Here is an 18343-nt window from a genome sequence, read left to right on the forward strand (position 1 = left end):
TTATTGAAATGAACTACCTTGATTTGTACAATATATTAGCCTGCATTGTAAAACTTTTTATTTCATTTGACATATCTTCAGTCCCACAGTTACAGTCAAAATAAATTAACATTATTGGATCTCCCATAAAATGTTGAAGAAATAATAAAAGCACAATAATCAATATTCCCCAACTATAGTAGAAACTTGAAGCTCATAATTATAGTGTGGTTATTTAAATTAAATGTTAAAATAAGGTAATCATTGCCAAGAGGGTGAAAAACTCTTAGTGACTTAGTCTATTACAAATACCTACCTTTTCACGGTTCACTTTCTTCATTGCCCACTTTACGCCTGTTTCTTTGTGTGTTACTTCAATCACTACACCAAAGCTGCCTTGTCCTAATTTCCTTCCAAAAGAATAAATTTGCTATAGAAATAGAGGAGAAATTGTAAAAAAAAAAAAAATAAGTAAGAGGACAAAGTACAGAAGAAAGATACTTAGAAGTTAGTTCCAAGAAATCACCAAATATATATTAGGGAGATGATAAATATGCACTATTACATGTAGATGATGTTTTATGCATTAAGAAAAACAAAGTAGAAGGCAATGGAAGGGACAATAGAATTGAATGAATTAAAAAAGAAAAATAATTAGAATTCCTCATTGTTTGAAATGTTTACTATAGGCAGTTCCCTCTGTTTCCAATTTAATGCTTGGGGTATTTAAGGTAATACATTCTAATTTATATTCCTTTAAATCTAGTGCCATTTTTGTTACCTGGTTATTTTTAAAAATAAATGCCGGTATAAATACAGCTTTTTTACTCCTAGCCTCGCTGTAGAAATGGCCTGGGCTTGCCTTTTTTATCCAGAAATATTTGGCAGACAGACCTTTAGCCCCAGCTAAAAGTATTATGGGACAGGAGTAACAATACAAAAAAATACAAAGCAACTAACTAGAAAAATCAGAGTTTGCAATAACAGCAAGTTATGTGGTCAACTCTATTACCTTGAATAAATTATCCAAATTACTCATTAGTACCCTTATGTTTGATTTAAGCTGGTTCTGATAAACAGAGCAGCATGAGGGGGAAAAAAAATCTCTAGAATAATTTTTAGCCGCAATAATCTGATCGTTTGTGTGCCAGATTGATATAATTTCTCTGAGCACAAGAAGTATCCTACACAAATATTTTGAAAATGTGTTCTAAATAGAGTAATGTCAGCCAGTCCAAAATCCATTTCATTTTGTTTAATTTTGAGACTGATGATTTCTGGAGAATTCAATAGCTTGTTCATTACTTTAGATCAGTGTTTTTCAACCTTGACAATTTTAAGGCATGTGGACTTCAACTCTCAGAATTCCACAGCCAGCATTGCTGGCTGTGGAATTCTGGGAGTTGAAGTCCACATGCCTTAAAATTGTCAAGGTTGAGAAACACTGCTTTAGATATTTCCATATTATGATTTTAAACTCTTTTCAAACCTACTGAATCCTAAACCATTATCTCTTTATCATAAAATCATACTTAAAAATTACAACAACATTTCACAAGGATACTGAATTACAAACCTGAATAGCTGCTCCATCGTCTATTCGTGTATGTGGGATTTTGCATTCTGCAATATTGCCACGAATGCCTGGGGTAACGAGCATTTTTCTGTGTGAGTCTGTTAAGTCTGCCTTTGACAACTTTAGGAACATAAAAAGAAAAGCATGAAATTAAAACAGAAGCCCTTGCTTAAAGACTATATACTGTTTGAAATAGCTTCAAGCATATGAGATACATTTTATGTAACTTATTACAAGTAAAGAAAATATATGAAGTGGGACGGGAACTAAAAAGACATACTTAATGGGCTTAAAAGAACACATCAGTATAAATCTATCTTCTGTAATAGAGAAAATATTCTTGCAACATGTTATATCGGAACTGAGCTTTCCCTTCCACACGGACACCTTTTGATCAATTTAACTATGGAAATTTAAATTCATTCATATTTTGTAAAACATTTATGCTCTGTTTCAATTAATGATTCAAACTGAAATATATTCAAAATCAGCTGAATCCGAATTTTAATCAATCTGATTCATATATGTATCCAGGAGTGGTTCACATCACAGCAATGTTCGTTCAAAGGATCTGACCTCTTCTGAGGTTGTATACATATGTACTTTAGAGACTCAGAGTAATCCAGAGCCAGTTTATTTGCATAAAAAAATGATACATTGAGCTTTTGGGGAGAAATATAAGAAGAATGCAAAGCATCTCTTCAAAGCAAAGATGAGAAAGGGCAAGAGACAGCTCTGTTACTTCAATTTATATATTGTACCAGGCTCTCCAGTTACAGTGCTATTTGTTATGTTACTTTTCTTAAACTTGAATATTAAAACAGATTGGTTAGTCTTGGAGAGATTTAGATATAATTATATTTGCTGTTTATTTGGAAAACATCATACTGTATGTCCAAGACTTCTGTCTCTTCCACTGTTTGCTGTGCATCCATTCACATGCCCAACTGCAATTTTTGTGACTTTGATAACAACTCCCTTAAAAAAAAACTTTTTATTCATCATTACGTCATAAATCCCCCCATTTTTCTGAAATAATTCAGTTTTGATGCTGTGGGACATGTCTGTTGTGTTTCTATTTTCATATAACCTTCCCAAAATGGGTAAAGAGGAAGCGAAATGAATGGGTTTTAACAGAGGACCTTCCATTCTGAAATTTGCATGACAACTTTCTTGAGAATATCTATAAAAAGGATAGAAACTAAGGAGAGAATATATCTTTTTTTTTTTTTTGGAAACTCTCAACTGTTATTTTTGTAGTTATATTAGTTTCTCTAAAAATCTGCAAAACCTAAGTTCATCAGAGGTACTGTGTCACTTTTGCTATATATTTCATCCAATTCTGTCAAGAAATAGTTTATTAGTAGTTCTCTTCTTCAATAAATAATTCTCTAACAAAACATCTACAGCTGTTTGTAGGTACTCGGACAGGATTATATCCCTAATAAATTACTTCCATTCCTGTAAACTAAATTATGCCAAATAGAAATGAATACAGAAATGTTTATCAATTTCCTATTATAATCAATGGGAGTTTTGGCTCTTAACTGAATGATTAAATTCAGTCTGCTTTCTGAATCACTGTTCAGAATTAAGCTGAATCTTGTGGCTGCTGCTGCTCATTCCTATTGACAATGAACATTTCTTTTTAATTTTCTTTTCTGGAAAACATTACCCAAAAACTGAGTCCTCAAGTATGTTTGGATCTTGAACATGCCTGCACATAATCTCTGGTTCCTGAAGCAGGCCTACTTCATCTTGTGTTCTCCAAAAAAAGCTCTAGTTTAAATATCAGGCAGATAAGTTATGTTCCCTAAGTGTCATGGTTCAATGGCAGCGCATGTGCTCCACATGTATATACTGTATACATAATCGCCTATACAAGTTAATGAATATGAAGCTTAATGGCTAATTTTAACATGCCTTTTAAAATGAAGCTAAATTATGTGTGAGGAATCCAACTAAAAAAGTCTATACTCATGAATGTTTTCACGATTGAGCTTGTGCTTAAATATTTCAAATTTAGAGCAGCCTGAATAAAAAGCAACATATAATTTCAATTGTAACAAACATGAGATTCTAAAAAATCTTCCTGACGATACAGTACATAGTTTAAAACTCTTTGAGTGCAAAATTCAAGGAGGAAATAGATAGCCAAAGAGGCAAAACATACCGTCTCATTTTATCATGAATCATCTAGCATTTTCTCATCAATTTTTAAAACTGAAGAAGAATTACAGTAGTAGACTCATCTGCAGGGAAGCTCATACAAATTAAAAGGAAGTGACACTGCATATTTTCTTATAGGTTACTCAACTAAAGATTAAATTAATACAATCTTCAATGTCTGAGAAACAAATACAATAACATCCATAATGCTATGGATATTATAATAAAATGAATTAAGAAAGAAGAAACAAGTAAATGATAAATAGGTTTCATATGAAACAAGTGAAACTAAAAAGTCCCATACTTAGTATGCCCCATCTTTCTTGCCAGAAGGATTGAATATTGTTTTTCATACTACTAACCATCCTGAAATGTAGAATTCATAGCTAAATGTTTGATATCTTAGTGCAGGACAAGGAATCTTGAAGGTCAAGGGTTAGTCTCCTAAACACTCAAAAGGCCATTAGATAACATGATGGTGTTACTGTGAAGAGTAGAGCCAACATTTTTTGGTCTGTTAATTTCTGGTGAGTTTTAAGACTGCAACCAGCTCACATTTCAACCATAAACTCCACAAAATCCCTCTTAAATATCTCAATGTTAATCTCAGGATATGGGGAACAGGGCATATGGTAGGGTTACCAGAGATCTGAATAAGCAAAGGAATACACGGACAATTGTAAAGCAGTACAAATGAGGGGAAACTAGGACATATTGTTTAACTTTCTTGGCAATCACAACAAAAAAATACAGCATTTTTTTTTGCAAAAAAATGTACTTGTCTATGAAATTATTTTTTTAGCATCAGAAATTATTTCAGCAATGACATACTTTTCAAATTTCACCATAAAAATATATGATAAGTCAGGTGATCTACAGATATCAGTGATCATAGTTTTGAAGGGGCTGGATTGAAGCTAATTGCTGAAATCAGGAAATAAAATAAATAAAGTAAATCTACGCTGTCGAAAATTTGAATGACACTGCTGTAAAAGCTGTTGGTTTTTTTTTAAAGATACTCAAAAAGCCAGGCAATATTTGTATGGATGACATGTCTTTCTTTTGCCGGTCATCTGGCAACTTGTCATATGATTCAGAAATTTTCCATTCCTGTCATGCTGTCTGAATACCATTTTCTATCTCAGATATTGGTTATTCATGGCATGTTCAAATATGATTTATATGATTGTATAAAGTTTTGCCTCTTCATTTTAAGAGAGCCTCTTTAAAGAAACTAAGGAAGAAATATATTACCCTTTTTTCTGCAATTTTTGCCTTAACTCTATTCTTAAATGTACACTTCCAACAATATTACGATAGGAGAAAAATATAACTGTACCAGCCCAAAAGAAAAAAAAAAGAAAAAAAACCTCACTATACTGGATTAAAACTAAATAAAAGGCCTTTTAAGAGGAGTCTCTTATAAAATCAATGCAGTCATTCATTACTTATTTCAAAATATTTGTATTTCATCCTTTACTAAAATATTTAGTATATCATCGTTCTATTCTACTAAAAGCAACCATAAACATAAAATTGGTTTATGGCAATGCATTAAAATATATAATTAATTTATATGATTTAAATCATATATTATTTAAGTATATATTTAATCTATAAAAACAACACGAGAAAACAAAAATATAGAAAAAACTAAGGTATCTCTCAAATTTAAATGCCTAGAAAAAAAAAAGACCTACTCGAAATCTTGGATAACCTATTCCATTGCCTACATATGCTGAAAACACTGAAAAATGTTGGAGAATAAAATATTTAGTATACTGTGAGGTCAAACAGAAATTCATTGGTGCCACTTTCTAGAACCAATTCTGTACACAGAATCATTATACCTGCATGCCTTTTATACCAATTTTAAAATCTATTCAGCCAGTTATCAGGATCAATTAAATCCTTCTCTGAAGGAGATTACTCTCCGATCTCTTTTCCTCTGATTGGAGATGTCATCCATTCAGGCCTTCGGTAATATTGTTGCCAAAATGGAACAATTAAAATTGGGGAAGTGGATCCAAAATGGGTTATCTAATGTAATCTACTATTTCTTATTTCTTTCACTTAGTTGCTTCCTATCTTACAACTAGGGATATAAATACAGAAGATTCTATATAAATAAGTAAATGAAAAGTAAACCAGTGCTTTAAAATGGCTGCAAATGTATTTGTAATAAATGTGGTCTGTCTTGATTAAACTGCCTTGATTAAACTGAACATATTACACATTCCTGAAAGCAAATCCTTAGGTTTGTTATTTTCCACATAGGAGTAACTTAAGAGTACAGCTACACCTGGCAGATCAGTTTGTTGTTGACGAATGCTAGGAATTCCACTCCGACCTAGAGTGACATTAACAAGACATTAAAAGAATTTTTCCAGAAACTGAATCACCATTTGAATACATGAAGTCAGAACCAGTCAGAAGAGAGAACAGATGGGGAAAGAGCAACAGAATAGCCTGCAGATGTCCTTGGTTACAATTACTATGATAAATGAAACACTCATTTGAAGATTAGTAAAGAGACAGCTAAATATTGAGTCAGTAACTAGGAGTTTGCCTATTTAGAAAAGAACGAGAAGTTACAGTGGTCACAGGATTTCATAAGAGAAGGAATAATATGAATCAGTCTATAAAGCAATTGATATATGATGCAACATCCATAGCTAGATTTCTCAGCACTCAATTGCGTATAAAACTCATCCCCATTTTAAAAGGAAGCTCCATCCAAGATTTGAGCAGGATACGTTTTTCAGGAAAAAATCACTGCTATTTCACAGGGCAAAGGCTATGATCCTGACATATTTGCCTGGGTTTGTGGGTGATAATTTGTAGATGGCAAATGTCACATGGTATATATATTTCTGCAATTATTGTTATATAGGCGCCACAGAAAATAATTTCAAAGTAAATCAGTGCTAGAGCAGAGGGAGACAAGAAAATGTCTAAATTTTGTTTGCTTACATCTTCTAAAGAAGATACTTGTTTTCTTGAGGGGCCTTCTTCAGGTTCTAAATTCTCATTGGCTTTATCAGTTGATACATCTGAGGTTTCTCCTCCAGAGCACAAAGAATCCTTTTTGCAATAGGGACAAGAAAGTACAATATTGCTTGGTTGAAATGTTGCAGAGCACTTGAGGCATTTTACATTCTTCTCTTCTTTATTGAGATCAGCCATTTGTTGGATTGTATGGATCCTGCTGTGCAAATTAAATAGTAGCACAAAGATTGGTGCCTCTCTATACACTGTTGAAGGAAACAGAACAAGGAGGTGAGAAAAAGAACTGTTCTGGTGGCATAAAATATGTATTGAGTGGCAAGCAACAATATTGCAACAAAGAAAGACCCTTGATATTTATAGATAATTTGGAAAAGCAAAAATTAAAAAAAAACATCATTATAAAAATATTTTTCTACAAAGCAAACTCCAGCAAAGAATTATGGGAATTTTCCCATGTATTAAAAATAGTCAATAAAACTGGGTCTGTAAAAATATTTCTATAAGTAAGAAAGTTAAATCATCATTATCACTTCCACTATAACTTTATAGTAAGAGAGTACAAAGTAAAAATTCAACAAAGAACTTACTGAGATTCAGTTTACAAAGCACAAAAAATAGCACTGTGTTTTTTATGATCTAGTATTAGTTTGGTTTAGTTTTTTTAATTTACTGTATATGACCACTCATTTCACCATCCAGTTTTGGATGGCCGACAACATATAAAAACAATACAACAAGCATAATAAAACCACAATAGCTAATGGTGTTCCAAAGTATAAGTGCTTCAACAGAAAAAGTATGCTTTCTGAATCCAGCAAGATGAATTGTTTAACCAGTGCAACTCATACCATGCCTCTCCCACCAGACCAAATGGGACAAACAGAAAAAAATTGGGGAAAGGCAGTCCTACAAATATCCCAGATTTATTCCATGAAAGAAATTGCATCCTGAATCACAATGAAATAAATGGAATGGAATCCAGTGCAGCTCATGGAGCAGAAATATAATGAAAATGTACTAAAGCAGAGGCCCGCAATACCCAGGCTACAGATAATACCAAGTCGCACTCCTTGGGAATCAGGCCATGCAAGTGGCGGGTGAGCATGCAAACATGCAAAACTGTATTTGTGCAAGCGACACGAGTGTGCAAAACTATCCCCTCTTCCCTTTCCCACTATGGCTGCTAATCCATAGAGCTGGAAAGGTTGGGGACCAATGTACCAAAGCAGTGATACCCAACCCCCGGGTGGTGGCCCACTACCAAGCCATGGCCTATTCAGAATTGGGCTGCATGAATGGCTGGCTGGAGCACGAATTGGGCTGCATGAACGGCGGGCCAGTAAAAATTAGCAAGCATGCACGCTGGCCTGCTGCTCACACAAGTCAAGCTGTGTGCATAGGTCTGGCCCTCTGCTTGTGCAAAGGCTGTGTGTGCACACGTTCACATGTATGCCACTGCTCGCACAGTCTAGTTCCCTATCTCCCCCCAGCCAGGCTGCCAAGTCACAAAGGTTGAGGACTGCTGTACTAAAGTATGCCCACAACTACATACACTGAATCAGTTCCAAATTCTGGATTAGGGTCAGCCCCATTTACAATGCATCGCAGTAATCCATTCCAGACGTGATCAAGTGATGAATGACCATAAGCAATGTGTTCTGGTTCAGAATAAAATGAAACTGTGCAAAAGCCTTCCTGGACATGGTTGCCACTTGATGCTCAAGCAGGAGCTGTGAATCCAGGATAACCTTCAAATTGCACATCAGTCCTATTTGGGGTAGTCCAAACCTATCCAAAACTAAAGATTTAATATCCCCAAATCTAGGAGGTCCTGAAAATTCAAAGCCACCCTGTCTTGTTCAGCTGAGCTGCCAGCTCTTCTCTGTCCAGACTCCCACAGCCTCCAGATCAACGTAGAATCTCTACAGCATCATTTGGTTGCCCCAGGATGGAAAGAAAGAGCTGGGTATCATCAGAATATTGATGATACCTCACCCCATATGTTCAATTGCCTTACACAGAAGCTTTATGTAGTTGTTAAAAGGAGAGCATTGAACCATGGGCTACATTTCTTTTCCCCGTCAACACTGGCTGAAATTAGTTCCTGAAGAAGAAAAGGCTGCTGAGAGATCAAAGAAAGCTAGGACAGACACACTGCTCCCATCTTACCCTCATCGGAGGTGATCCACAACAACTATCAATGCCAATTTGATCCCATACCTAAGTCTGAGACCTGATTGAAAGGGTCCAGATAAGAGAAGGTTGGAAATGGGACTAAAATTATTCAACATGATTAGGTTCAGCTATTGTTTCTTTAGGAAGGAATAAACTACCCCTCCCTGAGCACTGGCAGAAAAGCCCTTCTCTCAAGAATTCACCATATAGCCTTTGCTAACCACGAGAGTCATGGAGCTAGGTGGCTTAGCTTAGAGTTCCAAGAATCCTGTCCACTGAATCAGGATTAGCAGGATCAACCTCATTCCAGATAACCAAGCCAGAATGGTCTTCAATCAATTTCATGGGACCTCCGTCAAGGCCAGAGCTCAATTTGGAGCAACTTTCTCTGATAAGTACATAGTATATTTCTCCCAGAGAGTCTCCATATGGTCCCACTTTCTTCAAGTTGGCTTTTTGCAAGACCATCAGATGACTATTTGCAAATGCAGTAAGGATGGAGAAATACTAGTGTGTGGCTGTATTTACTATCACAAAGTAGGCATTAATAAGGGATCTAGCTTGTACTCAGATTCATCCCTCATTGTCATCCAACACTGATCTAGGCTGGTTGGCTCAGGAATTCTGGGAGTTGAAATCCACGAGTTATAAAAGAGCCAAGGTTGCCTATCCATGATCTAGACATTTCTACTCCAGTTTTATTTCCCTCAGCTCCTCTGTAAACCAGCCCCAGGATCCATGAAAGGGGACAGGTTGCATAAGGTAATCAGTCCAAAACACTAGCTGCCCTTTTATTTCAGATGGTGACTAAGGCTTCAGTCAAATCATGCAACATATCCTCAGGAACAACCTCAAGTTCATTCTGGAACTTAAGATTAGACTAATTAATTGTGTCCAATGTCCTGTGGCAGTGAGCATCACCAAAGAACTTCAAGAAAATCAGTGATGTTACCATGACAGGTATATGAGAGCAGTGTTCCCCAACTCCAGATCATCCCAACAGAAAAAACAGATCCACCATATGATCACTATTATCTACAAGTCCACTGATGACCTTGGTCAAGTCTCTCATTATCAGAGGCCATGAGTTCCTGAGCAAATTTTGCTTCCAAAGAATGCAGGTAGACCATAAGCCTGGGGACTCCATCACCAGTCCAGTCATGGAATCTAAAAGGTCAGGCAGAAAGGCTGCTGTGAAGCAAGGATTATGGTATAGTAGCAACAATCCCAGCTGATCCCTAGAGACCTACTTAACAAATAGGGTCTCATATCCAATTATCTATGAGACAGCACCCCTGAGCACCAACAAATTATTCTTGATGGCCATAGCTAAGCCACCATTACTAAACAAAGCCCTTGGTGATATCCAGGTAGGTAGATCATCCAGGTAGGTAGATTATCAAGAAGGGAAATCTCAAATCCATGTCCAATCATGCCTTGGGACAAATGCCAATTAGCCTTCTCCACCATGATTAAATCACAGATGAGTTTTTATTGCAGACTGACCTGATATTTAGCAGCAGCAGCAATAGCATTCAAAATTCAGGGTCTCTAAAAATCTAATGGTTTGGAAATGGGATTGAACACAGGAGGTTAGAACCAATATAATACATAGAGGCCATTTTTCCCAAGCTTGCCCTGGACCATCTCTCCCCTTACCCATAATCAGAGTGATGTTCAAGCTTGGCCCTAACCTCTCCTCCCAAATGTCCTCCTCCATGTAAGCCTGTTCAGCCCAGAGATAACCATTCATTATTAGAAAATAAATAGTTAATGTAATGTAAAAGAAAAATCTTACCTCATAAAGTGAGGCCCCACAATGAAATGGGCAATATTGTCATGGAAAGGAATAGGAGCAATACTAGATAGATAGAAATCACTGAATGCCACTGAATGCCAAAAGTACAGATTCAATCCCTTTAATATTCATGAGCTATCTAAAAAGACAATAAAAACACAAGAAATTAAAATCAAGTTCTGAATAGTTAAAGGTATGTTTAATAAGGATGTATCAATTGGTAGAACTTGAAATCTTGGATAAAATTTCAAACCCTGCCTTTGGATCTCATTTCATTTTAATTAAGGCAATGCTTGTCAGACCATATGTAATTCTATTTGTTTGTAGTTCTTTAATGTTTCATTCTGTACCATGAATTGCTTGTCTTGAACAAGGGTCATGGGTCTTTGGTAAGCTCAGCATCTCCTGTAGTTCCAAAAACATAGTTTTTAAGCCCTAAATTACTGAAAGATTGAAGTTACTAAATAAAGTTTATAGACGCTCCATAATAATCATGGCTCTATTATTATAATCAATATACAGTATAATGGCAATTCAGCTTTGAAACAACAAATTAAACTTTGCTGTTGCAGAACCAAAAGGATCAGTCTTTCTGTTTCAGTACTGGAGTGAATTTAAGATTGAAAATAATTTTGCAACCTCAATCCAACAGTTTAAATCTAAATAGTTTCTTTCTAACAAAACAAAACTATCGTCTTCTTCACAATATTCCAAGCCCAAAGAACCAAAAATTCTTAATAAACTAAAACTTTTGGTAAATAATTTAAATCATGTTAACAACTTTAAACATATTTCTCTATGCAAAACCACATTAATAATAATTTGAATATCAACACAAAATGGGACTACAGTATTAGCAAGCAAGCCAAATCAATCAGAATAGAGCTTGAAGGGATCTTGGAGGTCTTCTAGTTCAATTCCCTGCTCAAGCAGGAGATCCTAAACCCTTTCAGATAGGTGGCTGTCCAGTCTTTTCTTCAAAATCTCCAGTGATGAAGCACCCACAACTTCTGAAGGCAAGCTTTCTACTGGTTAATTGTCCTCACTGTTAGGAAATTTCTCCTTAGTCCTAAGTTGCTTCTCTCCTTGATTAGTTTCCATCGTTTCTGGTCTTGCCTTCTGGTGCTTTGGAAAATAGGTTGACCCCCTCTTCTTTGTGGCAGCCCCTCAAATACTGGAATACTGCTTTCATATCACCCCTGGTCTTTCTTTTCTCTAGACTGGCATGTATCACATGTATCAAAGTTCCCTCCTGCAGAAAAGCCTTATAAATATCTGCTAAGGTTTCCAATAAATACGAGTTAGTGTTAAGTTCATGCAAGACATGAACTTTTTTTCATTTTTTTTTCAAACATGACCATGCTGAGTTATTAAAAGTGGATGTTCTAATATTTCATTCCATATTTCATGCAAATGGTCATTTCTATCTTAACAATATTTACAATATTTAAAACACAACATCAGCAGGCTTAGGATTTTCCAAACTATTTCCAATGCAAGTCATTTAGGAAAATTCAGAAGTTACAACAGGTCTCTACCAAACAGGCAAAATATGTTTTAATTGAATATATTGACATTTGACAGCTTTATGCAGCCTTTAGTGCTTCCCCCCCCCCTTTTCTGCTTCTCCAGTTTTCATTTGTAAGGCAAACAAATAGAATCATTTACTATGTAAGGGGAAAAAAGATATTCCACATTTTAAACTTTACTTCACTAAACACTTAATATAATGTTCAGGATACAGCAAGCACAACACAGAAGTTAGTTGTTCATGACATAGGATACAATCATTTATTTAATGGTCAACTGTGCAAAATGAGAGTGTGTTTTGTCTACCACACAGGTACCAAGAAATAATTAACTTAAGGAACCTCTTAAAACTTTTTAATGTTAACAAACCATGTCAAATGGTCATTCTTTTGCTCTCCTTATTTCGTAATCCATTTGAAAGCATTCCTAACATACCAAAAAAAACAACATAATTAAATATAAGACTTATAATAAACAAACGTAGGGGAAAACTTTATTATTATTCTTTCTAAACTGACAAAAGCTTTCAATACTTAAAATGAAAATAACAAGGAAATCTTTATAAGGCCCATTAAGTTAGTCTTGAATGCTATAGGAAGTCCATTGTGAGCTGAAGAATTAGTGTCATGTTATTCATCCCTAAAAGCAATAATTGCATATTAATAAAATAGCTCAAGCCAATACCATGTAATTGTAGCTTTATTTCTACTAAGTAAACTAAAAGCCTTTTATTATATATTCGCAAGAAGGCATTCTTCGCCTATTTAAATTTTCTATTTAGGAATATTTTAGGCTTGTGTTATAGGCTAAAGGCATAAATGATACAAATTGTATTATGTGACAGGTAACATTTGTTCAATTTATATACTTGACTTTTTAGCAAAATATGTATAATCAAAAATTCTCTATTGATATTAAATTATTTTATTTCAGCTCATTAATACTAATTTATTTAAAATGTATCCTCCCTTCAAATTTTTCACTAGGATAATGCGGACTACATCATTATCTAATAGTGGTATGAAATTTTCTAAAATGTTCTAAAAAGGCATTATTTTGTCCGTGTCCAGTCCATATTGAAGCATGAATAATGTGCTTAGTCCTCTCTGCTGGCCTCCATCAAAAGCAAAGAGCCCTGATTAGAAGAGTAGAAGAGCAATGATTCCATGGGTTGATTCTAACAAACGTTGAGACCAGAGGGAATGGCTTTGAAGGACAGGAGGAGGAGACTCCACCAAGACAAGAGTCTGATAAAAGAGTTTGGGACACGATTGTGCCTGAATAAAACCTCCAAAAACTCCCCCCCTAGTTCTCACAAAGACAGGGGGGGAGCACATTCAGACTTGCAAGATTTTGTTACCATAGCTTTACAATAAAAGTAGTACTGGCCTACATGACATTGAATTCCTAGTCTGTTCTACCCTGAAGGACTGACAGTAAATATATCCAATTCATAGTCCTTTTATTCCCTCAGGGAATAAAATCTTTAACAAGCTCTACAATAGAAAGTATAAGCTGAATCACAATTAGCAAGACTGTTCCTAATACAGCCCAACACAATGCCATACTGGGCTTTATAGGTAATAATCAATATCTTGAATTGAGCCTGGAAGCCTACTGATAGTCAATGCAGTGACTTTAAGATTGTTAAAACACTACTATTACAGGTTTCCTTAACCAGTTGAAGCCTTGTCACCGAGTAAACAATTTCTTTAAATATTCTGATCTTTGTTGTCATACAAATATTCTCACTCTCTATTATTATATTTCAGTTTGCCACTGCTTTCCTTCCTAGACTTAATCTGCTCTTTGCTTGTCCAACATACAGTACATATAGTTTTAGGCTGTGTTTTTAGGTTTCTGTTTTCATCTCTGTGAAAAACCTGCGTCTCAGTTATATACTTTCCTAGAAAAAAGATTCCACTGTTTTAAGAAATTTACTTAAAGCTAAGGTGATCCTTTAAGTAGTTATACCTTCCCTCTCTGTTTGTTATTCTGAAGTATATTTATTTCTTACCTGGCACTGAAAGTCTGTGTGCAGCCATTGTACTGGGTGTTCTTTTTGTTGCCTAGCCTTTCATTTTCTAGCTTACTTTGGCACTCGTGATCTGAAAACACTGTCTACATCTGAAAGCCACTTGGATCTTTTCCTTTGAAATGTTTGCAGTGCATTTTATTTTCTGTTTTGGATTCCACAATAGTTCTTATTGCTCCCCATAGCTTCTCAAGTTATCTTTCACATAAGTTACACAAAGTAAGTCTGTCCTTTACACTTATTTTATTGTTTGGGTTTATGTCCTCCAGGTCAAATTTGCTGTCAGACATACTTCAATTTTCTAAGTGTAATCTGTATATTTGACCTCTGTAGCTCATGTCTGTTCTGTTCTGTATTTGAACTGTCCCAGGTAACTAGACTGCACTTCTGTATCGTCTGTTTCCAATGATGTGGTCAATTTGATTTCAATTTTCACATTATATCCACTAAATCCAATACAAAGGATAAGCACATACTTAGCAATTTTGTTTGAATTTACTACCATTTTATTCCATATTAAGCTCTCATGTCCTGAATAGTATATTATATACTCAACTAATTTAAAATTCTCCCTTCTGGCACTATTGTCCACTTACTCCTAATTTCTCCTAATGTACTCCACTTCTACTTTGACAATTTCAATGTTTTCTTGGCACATATTTCTCATATTCTATGTATCAATGGTGTGTGTCTCTGGATAATGGGACATTCTTCTTTCAATAAGAGTGCCATAAACAACCAGGCTTCCTTGTGATTTTGGTCTGGCTATATCATCAGAACTACTTATCAGACTTTAGTATTATTTCTCAATAACAAAAAAGGGTCTTCTGACTTGCAGATTCATAATCTGGTATTTGAAATGTTTCAGCCATTTTATCCGGTTTTCTTGGCAACAATAACAAGGTTTGCAACTGATTTTTGTACTTCATTCTACATGAATTGTCTTCCCTCGTATGCACAGCCCACCTCCTCTCATTCTCTGTTGAGGATCATGCCTGGCTTTGCCTATTCCCTTTTGACTTTAATGGTAAAGATGACCTTGTGGTAAAGATGACCTCACTCTGGCCTGTGTTGCTCTCAGTATTTACTGAAGCTTCTCCAACCTCCCATCTCAAAGTCCAATCCCATCAGAAGGAAAATTCTGTTTAACAGCTAAAAAATGAAAAATGTAATTCTAGCTCATCATTAAATACATGGTAGAGCTCTATACAAAATATGTTTGTATATATACATATATTTGAAAGAAAAACAGTGTACCCATTTAAACATTGTAATTATGTTTAATATTATAAAAATGGAAGCAAAATGGCTGGAAAAATTAAGTAGAGAATTTAAATAGAGAAAAATACTAATTAAAAATGGTACATGAAAGTAAAATGCAACCATTTGTTTTCTTTTGTTTATGTTATTCTATTATTTACATTGGATCATATTTTTCTTAAGTGAACATTTATATGATATAAATTCTAGAATAAGTCCACTGAAACCAATATTCTAAGTTTAAGGAATTTCTGGTTCAGTGTGATTAAAAGCAATAGAGCACATCATCTGATGATATACTTCTCAAGAAAAGGCAATAAGCCTCAGGCTCACTATTATTTGATTACACAATTTTACTGACAGGTTGAAAAGCTTAAAAGGTAACTGAGAAATGAGCAAGATTTCATTTTCACAGGGAAAAGGTTCATTTCCTTGTTTGAAAGGGCATCACCATGTCATTTTTCCAATGCTTAAAAATCCCCTTCCTTTGTTATGTGAAGCCTGGCTAGAATTTTTTTGTTCTAATCTTTTCATTTAAAAGATTTCTAGTTGAAGGGGTTTTTTTCACAATGCACAAAATCATTTCCAAGTAATGATGGTTGTTTAAAAGTTTTTTAGTATTTTATATCTGCATGTTTGGGAAAATCAATATTCTTACATTTAGTTTTCCTATATCCCTCTTTTTTCAAGTATATAGAATTATAAAGAATTAAATCCAAAGTTCACAGGCTTTATTTAGAAGACCTCTTTTGATCAACCTGTGGTCAAACAGAGCAATAGTGCTACAAGGGAAAGGTAAGCATTGCCACTTCTCTTCTCACTTTGCAACTGCTTGAATTCTCTAAAAAAAATTACTCCAAAGAATCCCTCAGACTTCCTCAGCAGATTTTTCAGACAGTAAAGCCTCAGAGAGTGTGTAAATAAGCAGAATAACTCTCCTTGCTCTTCTATTGGCAGGACATTAAGCAGAGATAAGCTAGTAAAGCATGCAGTGTGGATGCAATCTAGTATTTATATATAGGAATGGAATGGAATGGAATGAATAGAGAATAGTATGTAGAATGGAATATGGACTAGACTAGACTTGACTAGAATAGAATATAGAATATAGACTAAAATCATAGGGTGAAATGTACTTCAAGATCTTCTAGTCCAACCTCTGCCCAAATTAGGAGGCCTTACACCATCTCAGATAAATGGTTGTCCAACCTTTTCTTGAAAACCTCCAGTGATGGTGCACTCACAATTCTGAAAGGCAACCTGTTCCATTGATTAAGTGTTCTCATTGTCAAGAAATTTCTGTTCTGTTCACTGTACAATTTAGCCTTCAGACCCATTATCATTTTTGTTGCTCTTCTCTGCACTCTTTCAAGGGTTTCAACATCTTTTTTGTATCTTGGTGACCAGAATTAGACACAATATTCCAAGTATGGCCTTATTAGTACAGTATAAAGCAGTACTATCACTTCTTGTGATCTTTTATTGATGTAGCCTAGGACTGCATTGACCTTTTTGGCAGATGCAGCATACCGCTGGCTCATATTCAAGTGCTGGTCCACTAGGATACTCTCACAATTACTACTGCTGAGCCAGATACTACCTATTTTTTACCTATGCCTTTGGTTTTTCCTACTTAAGGATCAATTTATATTTATTATCTAGGATACTTATTGGCACTTGGATCCTCAGAATAGGAGTTGAACTTAAATATAAAAATAATTGCAAAGACTGTTGATAAAACAAGAATATTTGAACAAGATCATTCTGCCATATCAAAGAGGCACTACATACTGTAACCATTTTCACCACTTTCTTTTTTTTATAGTATTTTATTAGGTTTTACAAGAATAAGGAAAGGCTAGGATTGATATGGGTATTAGGTAGGGTTCAGAAGTGGGGTTAGAGTGAGGTTAGGTACAAAAATAGAGTTGCCCCCAACAATAATTCCATGCTTTAACAAGCAGACTGTCGTCCAGATACAAATATTAAATAATAGTAATTAATAAAATGATAAATAACTATAATCAATAAGAATAACCATAATCATAAAAATATTAATTAGTCAATAGATATCATTCATCCTAACAGACTTCACAATCCTTTCTCGCTAGATCGTATTGCTAACCATTGATAGAATTTTCCTCATGTTTTAAAATAAACTGAATCAAAGCCATTCCCTCTGGTCTCTACGGTTTGTTAGGATCAACCCATGGAATCATTGCTCTTCTACTCTTCTAATCAGGCCTACTTGTTTTTGATGGAGGCCAGCGGAGAGGATTAAGAATATTATTTTCACATTCTTCACCACTTTCTATAATATAGTATGCATAAAATGAGAGCTTCTAAATCCTACTTTTTAAAAAAAAATCACATCAGTTTGGCAAACATCTAAAAGCAATCAGAATATAGCTTCCGGTTTGCCATCGCAGTGCTGGTGGACACATGGAGACGAGCTCTGTCTTCAGCGTCTGGTTTTATTCCACTGGGAGACCCTGGAAAGGGTCAAAAGTCATCCTGTAGGGGCGATGAGCAAGGAGACAACCCCCGCTTGATCCGGGGCAGCTCTCCAAACTGGCAGGGAAAAGACCAGCCATAGTAATATGGCTCGTCATTAAGCTGCTGACAGTGGAAGACAAAACTACAACCAAGCACCTTTAAAGCAACACGGATGAAACTGGGTGAGATCTGATCTTCTCTTTAAGACTTTAAATATATTTCCTGCAAAAGCTGCCCAAAGTAATTCTCCCCCTGTGAGGAGAGAGGGAAGGGAATTCTTACCCCACCCTCTAAGAACAGCGGCAATTGACTATTT

General features: G+C 35.2%; 1 protein-coding gene across 5 annotated transcripts in view; it reads right to left on the reverse strand.

The window, feature by feature from the left end:
- Positions 1–18343, reverse strand: part of STK33 (serine/threonine kinase 33) — a 67906-nt gene that overhangs the window by 22087 nt on the left and 27476 nt on the right. For all 5 annotated transcript variants that reach the window (XM_039350194.1, XM_039350196.1, XM_039350193.1 and 2 more), the window contains 4 exons: positions 10707–10845; positions 6698–6978; positions 1556–1675; positions 296–409 (listed from right to left, as the gene is read on the reverse strand). In XM_039350194.1, the coding sequence (XP_039206128.1) occupies positions 296–409; positions 1556–1675; positions 6698–6910 (447 nt within the window). In that variant the 5' untranslated portion in view covers positions 6911–6978; positions 10707–10845. The remainder of the gene's footprint in view (positions 1–295; positions 410–1555; positions 1676–6697; positions 6979–10706; positions 10846–18343) is intronic.

This window comes from Crotalus tigris, unplaced genomic scaffold (genome assembly GCF_016545835.1).
Source record: "Crotalus tigris isolate CLP2741 ecotype Arizona unplaced genomic scaffold, ASM1654583v1 scf7180000018308.1980950, whole genome shotgun sequence".
NCBI classification, from domain to species: Eukaryota; Metazoa; Chordata; class Lepidosauria; order Squamata; family Viperidae; genus Crotalus; species Crotalus tigris.